Consider the following 12312-nt stretch of genomic DNA (forward strand, 5'->3'; position numbering starts at 1 on the left):
CTTTTGTCTTTGTTGTTGTTGTTGCTATTTCTTGGGCCGCTCCGCGGCATATGGAGGTTCCCAGGCTAGGGGTCTAATCGGAGCTGTAGCCACCGGCCTACGCCAGAGCCACAGCAACGCGGGATCCGAGCCACGTCTGCAACCTACACCACAGCTCACGGCAACGCTGGATCGTTAACCCACTGAGCAAGGGCAGGGACCGAACCCGCAACCTCATGGTTCCTAGTCGGATTTGTTAACCACTGTGCCACGACGGGAACTCCTAACTTGTTCTTTTAATATTCTTCACCGGTTTAAAAAAATGTCCAAAAGATCTCCGAATTTCCTTTCTTCAAAAGATAAAGGTTAGGAAGAGTTCCCTGGTGGCTTAGTGGGTTAAGGATCTGGTGTCACTGCTGTGGCCCAGAAACTTCTGCATACCATGGGTGGTGCCAAAGGTTAATTCCTTTTCTTTTTTTTGGACTGCTCCTATAGCGTACAGAAGTTCCTGGGGCAGCACAGGAGCCACAACCCGAGCCACAGCAGTGACAGTGTTGAGTTCTTAACTGCTAGGCCACCAGGGAACTCCAGTTCTTCTTCCTTTTGAATGTACTTAATGACTTGCTTCTAACAAACAGAATGTAACAAAAGTGATGGTGTGTGTAGCTTCTGTATGGAGAAGCCCATGTAATGAGGAACTGAAACCTCTCACCAAGAGACAGCAAGGAACTGAGGGCTCCTGGCAATAACCACTTGAATGAACTTGGAAGCACATCCTCTAGCCACCACCTTTGGACGATTGTGGTCCCAGCTGACATCTTGATTACAACTTCCTAGAAACCCTATCAGAACCATCCACCCAAGCTGGTCCTGAATTCCTGACCCACAGAAAATGTGAGATAATGTTCATTTTTTTAAAGCTACTAAAGTTGTACAGCAATAGATTAATATAATTCACAGCTAGGTATTATATCTGACTTTAGAAGTTTAATTATATTTATATTTTAACCTATCTCTTCTACTGAACTCAAAGGTCCTCAAATCCAGTATCATAGGTGATATGATTTTCTCTTCTCCAAACTTGTTTCATCTCTGTTCTTCCCCATCAGTAAAAAGTACCACTACCATCCACCCAGTTACTAAAATCAAAACAGTAGGAAGATCTTTGGTCCTTTCTCTAAACCTATACATCAAATCTATTAGTAAATCCTAGCAACTCTACCTCTATGTCTCTGTTATCTACGACCACCACCTTAGTCAAAGCTTCCTTTATCCTATATTTGCTGAAAATGACTATAACATACTACTAATCAGTTTCCCAGATGCCATTCCTTTCAACCAGATCTATTCTCTACATGGCAGCCAGAGAGACTTATCACTTCTCAGCTTAGAACCTCCAATGGCTTCTCATCTTACCCAGAATAAAACCTAAATTCTTACAATGGATAAGAATGGATTCTACCTCTAACTACCTCCAGTTGAAAGGTTTAGGCCTTTTCTATTACCAGGTAGCTCCCCTGCCTGGAATGTTCTTTTTGATTTTTTTTTTTTGGTCTTTTCTAGGGCTGCACCCGAGGCATATAGAGGTTCCCAGGCTAGGGGTCTGATTGGAGCTGTAGCTGCCGGCCTATGCCAGAGCCACAGCAACGCCAGGTCAGAGCCGAGTCTGCGACCACACCATAGCTCACGGCAATGCCAGATCCTTAACCCACTGAGTGAGACCAGATATCAAACCCGAAACCTCATTGTCCCTAGTCAGATTCGTTAATCACTGAGCCGTGACAGGAACTCCCGTCTTCTTCTTCTTTTTTTTTTAGGGCCATACCCGAGACATGTGGAGGTTCCTAGGCTAGGGGTCTAATCAGAGCTGTAGCTGCCGGTCTACACCACACCCAGAGGCATGCCAGATCCGAGCCATGTCTGTGACCTACACCACAGCTCACAGCAATGCCAGATCCTTAACCCACTGAGCGAGGCCAGGGATTGAACCTGCAACCTCATGGTTCCTAGTCGGATTTGTTTCCGCTGCGCCATGACAGGAACGCCCTTTTTGATCTTGACATGCTACCTCCTTACTGATATTCAGATCTGTTTAGATGTCTTTTCCAAGAAGACTTCCTTGAATACCCATTCTGTCAACTCATTCTATTTTAGTTAACTTGCATAACACTTATCACTTTATAGTATTTGCTTGTTTATTGTCTATTCCTTCCACTAGAATAGCTGTTCTGATCACTACTGAATCCTTATTGTTTAGAACAATGCTTATCATAGAATAGGTACTCAATAATTGGTTGAATGAAGGAGCCATAGATGGGGACCACTATGACATGACACTATAGATGAGAATCTAAATAAATCTATTACCCCAAATACGTCATGCAATCCATGAGAACTAAGTAAAATTTAGTCCAATTGTTGAATTTTGCTCAGGCTACGTCAGTCCTCCCATATATTCAGATTTTCATGCTTTCTCACTCTGCTGCTTTATAAATTAGACTACAAAGGGGATCAAAACACTTCTCAACATGGTGCACAGTGTTTACTTAAACCTCATAACTAGAGGAACTTTTTTAAAAAACTGCGGTATTGTTGATATGTAAGTTACAGGTATACAATATAATGGTTCACAGTTTTCTTTTCTTTTTTTCTTTATAGGGCCACATCCACGGCATAGGAAGTTCCCTGGCTAGGGGTTGAATCAGAGCTGCAGCTGCCAGTGTACACCAAAGCAACAGCCAAGCCAGATTGGAGCCGCATCTGCGAACTACACCACAGCTCACAGCAATGCCGGATCTTTAACCCACTGAGTGAGGCCAGGGATTGAACCTGTATCCTCATGGAGCCACTTAGTCACAACAGGAACTCCTGAGTAACAATTTTTAAAGGTTCTACTCCATTTATAGTTATGACAAAATATTTGCTATATTCCCCATATTATACAATATATATCTGTAGCTTATTTTATACCTATTAGCTTGTACCTGTTAGTCTCCTATATTGCCCCTGCCCCCTTCCCTCTCCCCTAGAGGAAGCTATTATTATTATTTTTGGCCATGCCTGTGGAACGTGGAAGTTCCCAGGCCAGGGATCAAACCCAAGCCACAGCAGTGACCCAAGCTGCTGCAGTGACAACACTGGATCCTTAGCCAGGGAGTTCCCATTATGGCTCAGTGGAAACAAATCTGACTAGTATCCATGAGGATGTGGGTTTGATCCCTGGCCTTGCTCAGTGATCAAGGATCTGATGTTGCTATGAGCTGTGGTGTAGGTCACAGATGTGGCTGAGATCCTGCATTGCTGTGGCTGCAGCTTCGATACAACCCCTAGCCTGAGAACCTCCCTATGTTGCTGGTTCAGCCCTAAAAAAAGCTAAAAAAAAAAAGCCAAAAAAAAAAAGGTAATCCAATAACATAAAAGGAAAACTGGAATAAATGTACACAATTCTTAAGGTATTTAAAAAATCCCGCAACATAAAAACTGTATTTTACAATTACAATGGGAGTCCCTGTTGTGGCTCAGCAGGTTAAGAACCAGACACAGTGTCCCTGAGGAGGTGTGTAAGATCTGGCATTGCCACAAGCTGCAGCATATGGTGTTGCTATGTCTGTGGCTGTGGTGTAGGCTGGCAGCTGCAGCTCCAATTTGACTCCTTCGGGGGAACTTCCATATGCCATGGGTGTGGCCAGAAAAATAAAAAGGAAATTAAAATGACCCAGTGTTATCAGAAGTTTTTAAAAAATGAAGCTAATATATAAAACAAAGCATAATATAATTATGTACTACATAATCAAATTTCCTATTACCATTAAAATTTTCTTTCTTAGGTTATTGAAGAGTAATACAATTTATCTTGGCTTTTTTTTGGGTGGGGGAGGCTGTACCTGTGGCATGTGGAAGTTCCCAGCTCAGGAACTGAACCTGTGCCACAGCAGCCACCCAAGTTGCTGCAGTGACAATGCCAGATTCTTAACCTGTTGTCCCACAAGAGACCTATCTTTGCTTTTTAATTGTGAAAACAATTTACAATGGCTTCTATGATTTATTTATAATTATTTGATTAAACAATACTGGTAGGAAAATTCAACTGCTAAAATTTATCAACTAATAAGCATCCTGTTACATTTTTGGGAAAACTTTGGTACAAAAATGTAGGCTGGCTTATATTAACTGTATATTAGCTAATTCAAGTACTGTCTGCCGAGAAATAGCAATGTTTATCACTGGCCAAGTCAGAGCTAAAATATATCCTAGAATGGATGCTATACTAGGAAAGATACAGACTTTCAGAGTTCTCCATAGGAGAAGAATTTTCAGAGCTTGCTACTGCTTCAAGTGAGCAAGAATTTTATGTATTAGTTTCATATATTAGCCTCAAGCAAGCAAAAATGATATGTAGAGTATCTCCACTTTTCCTGAAATATTTCCGTTCAAAGGCCAACAAGTGGGCTAAGAGGCAGGTATGTGTGCTGGGGGATGAAGGTGGCTTGGGTGGAGGCAGCAGCATTTGCCTAGCAGAAACTCAAGCACCCTGAATAGGACTTTAACGAAGGAGGGAAAGAGGAGGAGTTTCATCCAATAAATAACTATTTTGAACATAAAGGGGGCAAAGTTTCTCACTGACGATAAAGGGATTTAAAAATAAAGGGAGAAAATTAGAATTAACCTGTGGAAATGGATTAAATGGAAGTATTTGGTACAAACTCGTGATTTAAAATTATATACAAAGGAGTTCCCACAGTGGCTCAGTGGTAAGGAACCTGAGTAGTATCCATGAGGACTCAGGTTTGTGGGTTAAGGATCCGGTGTTGCTGTTGAGCCATAGTATAGGTCCCAAACGCCCTTGGTTTGGATCTGGCCTTGCTGTTGCTGTGGTGTCGGCTGGCAGCTACTGCTCTGATTCGACTCCTAGCCCGGGAACTTCTATATGTCACAGGTGCAGCCTAAAAAAAAAAAAAAAAGCCATAAAATTATATATGGATATAAAAGTGTTTGTGCATGTAAATTGTGTGTGTCTATACATACAAAACATACACACATCCCCATCCATCCCTCCATCTAGTTCTTTGCTTTGTCCACTGAGAGCATGCCCGGGAATAGCAAAACCTTTATAGTATTAAGTATACTTACTACCTAGATCCTGACTTCTAAATACCATTGTCTACTTAAAGTATCCAGGTGCTTTAAGAAATGGCCAATTCCAAGGTTGAAGAAGAGAAAGTATAAGATGAGAAAAGAATATCATACGCCAGAAAGGGCGGGCTCTAATATCATATGATACGGCGTGGGGTGGGGTGGGGGCAATGTTAATAGCAAGAAGCCAGCTTAACTGAGGCTCCCAAAACTGAGACAATTTGAACCTCGTAACTGATAACCATAGCAACAAAATATAGCCCATTCAGTGAAAAGGAATCCATGAGTTCATACTGGTATAAATAAATGAGAAGAGAAAGCTTTCCTTATAGTATAATGTCATCTAATAAATGTAGAAAAAATAATAAAATTTAATGGTTGCCCAAGTGGTGATTTTTTTCTTTTCTTTTTTGGCTCCCTGCAGATATGGAGTTCCTGGGCCAGGGATCCTATCTGAGCCAAAATTGCAACCTCTGCTGCAGCTGTGTCAACATCAGATCCTTTAACCCACTGTGCTGGGTCAGGGGATCGAACCTGCATGCTAGTGCTACAGAGACATCGCTTATTCTGTTGTGCCACAGCGGGAACTCCAAGTATTGATTTTTTTTTTTTAATCCTACTAATAATTGACTCAGGCAAGAATTAACTGTAGGTGTTAAAACTAGTGGGTGAAAGTTTGATGAGGAACAAGATGTTTACATAGCATTTGTAAGATTATTACAAAAGGAATAAGAACAGCTTTACAGTGAAGAAACATGGTAGGTATCACCATCAAGTTGACTACTAGTATCTGGACAAGAGAAACTTCACCACTTGATAGAGGATTAAAATATCATTACTTATTTCTGATATACCTGCCAAAAAAGCATATTGTATGTTCAATGACATGCACATTTTAAAAGATTTTAAAAGTTCACGTTTTGCAAATGAGAGTCCTATAAAACATTAAGGCTGTTTTGAATTTAAATACATAGAGTTTGAGAAACATTATTATAGTAAGAAAGTAAAATAATAAAGCTCATTAGCAAAAGCCAAATATTGGGAGCTCCCATTGTGGCTAAGCAGAAACGAATCTGACTAGTGTCCATGAGGATATGGGTTCGATCCATGGCTTTGCTTAGTGGGTTAAGGATCCAGCATTGCCCTGAACTGTGGTGTAGGTCGCAGACATGGCTCATATCCCGTGTTGCTGTGGCTCTGGTGTAGGCCGGCAGCTGTAGCTCTGATTAGACCCCTAGCCTGAGAACCTCCATGTACAACAGGTATGGCCCTAAAAAGCAAAAAAAAAAAAAAAAAAAAAAAAGAGCAAAAGCCAAATATTTAAGATTTAAAACCAACGGAGTTAGGCATGTACTTGGCTTTAAAACAGGAACAATAAGAACAAACAAATCTTTCCAGGACTTTCAAAGCTTACCTTAAATTTATACTTTGTACTACGTCGGAGATTTTTCACTGTGTAAGCAAGGTCTTCTCCATCATATTTAGGCTTGAAACCATATCCCTGGAAAGGGAAAAATAAATCTTCATTAGATGTCTAATAGAAATATGGGGAACAAGGAATATGTGAAAAAACGCAGGTCGTCTTCATCTTCTTCTATGTGCAATGTGATTAATGTCTGGTTGAGTGTAATCTTCACCTTGATGCTTCTATCTTGAGTAGATGGATTCAGATATGCTACTGGACACTTTGTATAAGGATGAAGAAGACCACTAATTCTCAGTCAATGCAGTATCCAAGGGAGTTCCCATTGTGGCTCAGTGGTCACGAACCTGACTAGTATCCATGAGGATGCCGGTTCGATTCCTGGCCTTGCTCAGTGGGTTAAGGATCTGGTGTTGCTGTGAGCTGTGGTGTAGGTAGCAGATGTGGCTGAGATCCCACATTGCTATAATTGTGGCGTAGGCCAGCAGCTGTAGCTCTGATTTTGACTTCTAGCCTGGGAACTTCCATATGCTGTGGGTGTGGCCCTAAAAAGACCAACAACAACAAAAAACCCACACACAAAAACCCACATTAGCCAAGAGATCTTTGTGTTGAGGGAAAGTCAGAGACAGTGGTAACTTCACCATCAGTAAGCTTATCCCTATAACTAATAGGAATTTCCCAGACAGATGTTGCAAGATCTAAACAGAACCATAATTATTTAACATATTCAACTTCCCTTGAACACATAGTTATGTCTAGGTGAAGAGATGAATGGCTGGTTGTACTGGTAGGCTGGGATGTCACTTAGGTTTGACACTGTTATTTATAGCCCCAGGGATAATGCTTCACTACTTTCCCAATATTACTTTTAAAATTAAAAAAACCCTGAGATATGTAATTCACAAACCATAAAATTCTCATTTTAAAGTATAAAATTCAATGATTTATAGTATATTTACAAGCTTGTGCAACCATCATTTAATTCCTAATTTCAGAATAAAGCCTGTATTTTACTTTTTGGTCAGCAGTCACTTCCTCTTTTCTCATACACTAATATACTTTCTGTCTCTATGGATTTGCCTATATCCATATAAGTGGAATCACATAATATGTAGTCTTTTGTGACTACATATTTTCTTCTTCTTCTTCTGTTTCATGGCTGCACTCATGGCACATGGAAGTACCTGGGCAAGGGACTGAATCTGAGCTGCAGCTGAGACCTACGCCACAGCTGAGGCAACGATGGATCCTTGAACCCACTGTGTCAGGCTGGGGATCCAACCCGCACCTCTGCAGTGACTCAAGGTGCTGCAATCAGGTTCTTAACCCACTGTGCCATGGTGGGAACTCCTGTGACTGGATTCTTTTATTTAGCATAATGTTTTCAAGGCTCATGTTGTGACATGTATCAGTGCTCCATTCCTTTATGTGGCTGAATGATATTCTAACTGCATGAATTAATTATATTTTGTTTATTCATTCATCAGTTGATGGGTATTTCAGTTCTTACTTTTTGACTATCATGATTAATAATGCAATGAACATTTATATACAGGTTTTTGTACAAAGCATGCCTTTTCAGTTCTTCTGGGCACACAGTTAGGATGGACCAATGCTATTTTTGATTCATTGCTTCAAAGTAACTCTGAAAAGCTATGGAACTATACATAATGGACAGAAGACAGCCTAATGCTTGTTCAGCTCAGTTCTAGCTCACAAGAGATCAGCCACTGGTAACTAGATTGATGCTGCACTGTAGTCTCATGTGAGGCTCCTCCCATTTTCTGTGGCACTTGAGGAAGCAGGGTATGAACATAGTTGAAGAAGGCAGACATACTATTTTGTTATTTCTTGGAGCTGCTTAGTCTAAGGCTGTGGTGAGCCCTCCCTTTCTTTATTTTCCCAAAAAAGGCCAAATTTAAAATATAGTCTATGTTGTCCTCAGGCACAAAATGCCTACAAAACACATAAAAACCAAAACCCCCTCCTACACATCGAGAAGACAGAAGACCAAGTTCTCCCTCGCTTCTAATCTCTCCCAAACAGTAACCAAAGGACCTGGGGAAGGAATTAATTATTGTGGCAGTATATACTGTATCAAGATTAATGTCATAGTGAAATATGTTTTAAATACCCTATTTAGGAGTTCCCGTCGTGGCGCAGTGGTTAACGAATCCGACTAGGAACCATGAGGTTGTGGGTTCGGTCCCTGCCCTTGCTCAGTGGGTTAACGATCCGGCGTTGCCGTGAGCTGTGGTGTAGGTTGCAGACGTGGCTCGGATCCCGCGTTGCTGTGGCTCTGGCGTAGGCCGGTGGCTACAGCTCTGATTAGACCCCTAGCCTGGGAACCTTCATATGCCGAGGGAGCGGCCCAAGAAATAGCAACAACAACAACAACAACAACAACAACAAAAAATAAATACCCTATTTAAAATACATGTTCATACTCACTGAAGTTTCTTCCTCCATCTCTAAAATGTAAGAAATTCCTTCATCTGATGGTGTTCCTGAGGGTTTACTCCATTGTAAGGATAACCAAGTAACTCCAGCTTTAGTTAAGACAGGACTTGCTGGCATAGAAGGGGCACAGCCTGAAGTGTAATATAAGACTTCTTCACTAAAACCACTGTTGAAACAAATGGTTTTTAAGAAGGAATGAAAAAAAGTTATTTTTTTAATAGCCAATGAACTCATTTTTGATAAGTGACATTTTTGGGGAAAATGACAATTTTTGATAACTAATTATAATCCAAATAATGTATCTTGGATTTATTACTATCTTTATGGTAACCAGGTCAGATACCTGGAAATGAATTAGAATTCTTTTAAAACTGCAGTTTATGTAATTAACAAATTCTCTTGCTGCTTTTGCTGGGCTAGTAACACATCTTATTTTTTTTCCCTCCCCTTTTTTGGATGCACTTGAGGCGTTCCTGAGCCAGGGACAGAATCTGAGCTGGAGCTGAGACCTATGCTACAGCTGCAGCAATGCCAGAGCCTCAACCCACTGTGTCAGGCCAGGAATTGAACTGGTGTCTGCACAGAGACAAGCCGGGTCATTAATCCACTGTGCCACAGCTGGAACTCCAACATATCTTAACTATATTAACAAAGTAATAAACTAAAGTAGAATTTTCAGTGGATAATTCGGACTGTGAATAATTTATACAAATGGGTAGTGTAAAATATCTACATTAAAAGGCATCTTGGAGTTCTCGTCGTGGTTCAGTGGTTAACAAATCTGACTAGGAACCATGATGTTGTGTGTTCGATCCCTGGCCTTGCTCAGTGGGTTAAGGATCCAGCATTGCTGGGAGCTGTGGTGTAGGTCGAAGATGCGGCTTGGATCCCACGTTGCTGTGGCCCTGGTGTAGGCCAGCAGCTACAGCTCCGATAAGACCCTTAGCCTGGGAACCTCCATATGCCGCAGGAGCAGCCCAAAAAAATGGCAAAAAGACAAAAAAAAAAAAAAGGTATCTTACCTTGTACCATAGTCATTTTTGGCTGATAGTCTAAATTTACAACCCATTGCTGGCGACAGTTTAGTAATTTTAAATTGCTTCTGTAAGCCCATGTAACACTGGCAAAATTCTCCATTTCCTTTCCCCTAAAAGAAATAGCTGATTATTTTACCATGTATATCACTGTAAAAAGAGAAATCCACATTAATTCCCACTTGACAGAAACATATAAGCTAGTGTACATTAAAAGTCATCTTTGTTACATGCATGTCACGAATCTCAAGAGAAAGTTAACGCACATCTTTTATGTGGTACTCACTGTCCATTAAAGCAGAATTAAAAAACGGAAGAGTAAGTACTTCTGTATGGCTTCTTGAACTAAGCACCCCGTTTTGTAGCTGATGCTAAACCTGTGGCTTTGAGTAAAAAAAGCTTTTTCCCAGAATGGACTCTACAGTCTCTGTGGGGGGACTGGTAGTGGTGGAAATAAGGCATATCAAACAACACCCTAACTGGCAGCTTTCAACCTATTAAAAGTTTCATGCAAACAGTTGTAAGAAAAGGTCCCTACTCATCCCCAAACCACTTAGACAGCTGCTAAGCTTCTTCTTTTTTTCTTTCTTTTTCGGCTGTACCTGCGGCAAATGAAAGTTCCTGTGCCAGGGATCAAATCCAAACTGGAGCTGTGACCTATGCCACAGCTGCAGTAATGGTGGGTCCTTAACCTGCTGTGCCAGGCTGTGGAGTGAACCAGCACCTTCACAGAGACAAGCCAGATCCTTATGCCCCTGAACCACAGCATGAATTCCCTAAGCTTCCTTAAAAATAAAGACTTTGGAGCCACTGCTGCTTAGATTTAACACTGCAAGAGTATAAACAGAGAAAAACCTAATTATAGGCATTAAGACAGAAAAATCTGCAGTTTAGGATAACTAAAGAGTTAGAAATTTAAAGTGCTACATAAAATTGACAAGTTTTTCACTTTCTACCCATTTTTCTTTATTGTGTTGGTAGAAGTAAAGGGCAGTTAGGATGACCTCTGTTTCAAAGAAAATCTTTATCCTGTAACTGGTTGTTTTATTGAACTCTCTTGTCAGTTTTAATAATGTTTATAGTTGATTCTATTGAGTAATCTAAATAGAAAACCCCTGGAGTTCCTGTCGTGGTGCAGTGGCCAACGAATGCAACTAGGAACCATGAGGTTGAGGGTTTGATCCCTGGCCTTGCTCAGTGGGTTAAGGATCCCGCATTGCCGGGAGCTGTGGTGTAGGTCACAGACGAGGCTCAGATCCCACGTTGCCGTAGCTCAGGTGAAGGCTGGTGGCTATAGCTCAGATTCAACCCCTAGCCTGGGAACCTCCATATGCTGTGGGTGTGGCCCTAGAAAAGGCAAAAAGACAAAAAGAAAAAAAGAAAATCCTATCATCTCTAAACAATGATTATTTTTCCCTCTAGCCCAGCCACCACAGCTCTGTTTCTTGTTTTGATTTCAAATCAAACTGTTTTAGTTATAACTTCCTGAATTTGACAAAAACAAGTCAAAGTTGATAGGTGAGGATAACTGCCAACTTTGACTTGCTTTTGCTTTGGCTAGAAATGCTTTTATTGTTTAGTGGTGGTACTTCATTTAATAAAAACAATCAAATAAGGAATTGCCTTTCTATTACTAATTTGTTTTGAGTTTTAAATGAGATGGATGATAAATTTTATCAAATACCTTTCATAATTTATCGAGATAATATTTTTCCTCTCAATTACTATGCTATATAGCAATAGATTTCCAAATCTGAATTTTCTTAGAACTTCTGGAATAAAACCTACTTGGGTTGTCTCATTACTTTTTTTTTTTAAACAGCCACACCCACAGACAAATCTGTGACCTACACTGCAGCTTGCAGCAACCTCAGATCCTTAATCCATTGAACGAGGCCAGGGAGCAAATCCGAATCCTCATAGGCTTATGCTGGATTCTTAACCCACTGAGCCCCAAAGGCAACTCCCTCATTACTCTTTTAATATAATGCTAAATTCCCAAATTACCAATGAAATTTCTCCTACTCCACCTAGCTCCTCCTTTTAGCTGCAGTGTAAGCAGCAGGGCAAAAGAGAACATGATAAATGACAGTAAAACAAAGTACTAAACAATAAAGCCCAGTATGCTTGCTGTGGTGGGCTAAATAACTAATAGCCCCCAAAGAAATCCATATCTTAATCCCTGGAAGCTGTGAATATTATCTTTTATTGGTAGCAGGGATTGTACAAATGTGGTTAAACTAAGATTCTTGAGATGGAGAGATTATTCTTGATTATCTG

At 40.6% G+C, this 12312-nt stretch overlaps 1 protein-coding gene across 3 annotated transcripts in view; it reads right to left on the bottom strand.

The window, feature by feature from the left end:
- Positions 1-12312, bottom strand: part of FNDC3A (fibronectin type III domain containing 3A) — a 192882-nt gene that overhangs the window by 21284 nt on the left and 159286 nt on the right. For all 3 annotated transcript variants that reach the window (XM_047756488.1, XM_047756489.1, XM_047756490.1), the window contains 3 exons: positions 10021-10145; positions 8990-9164; positions 6527-6613 (listed from right to left, as the gene is read on the bottom strand). In XM_047756488.1, coding sequence (XP_047612444.1) covers positions 6527-6613; positions 8990-9164; positions 10021-10145 — 387 coding nt within the window. The remainder of the gene's footprint in view (positions 1-6526; positions 6614-8989; positions 9165-10020; positions 10146-12312) is intronic.

This window comes from Phacochoerus africanus, chromosome 13, assembly GCF_016906955.1.
Source record: "Phacochoerus africanus isolate WHEZ1 chromosome 13, ROS_Pafr_v1, whole genome shotgun sequence".
NCBI classification, from domain to species: Eukaryota; Metazoa; Chordata; class Mammalia; order Artiodactyla; family Suidae; genus Phacochoerus; species Phacochoerus africanus.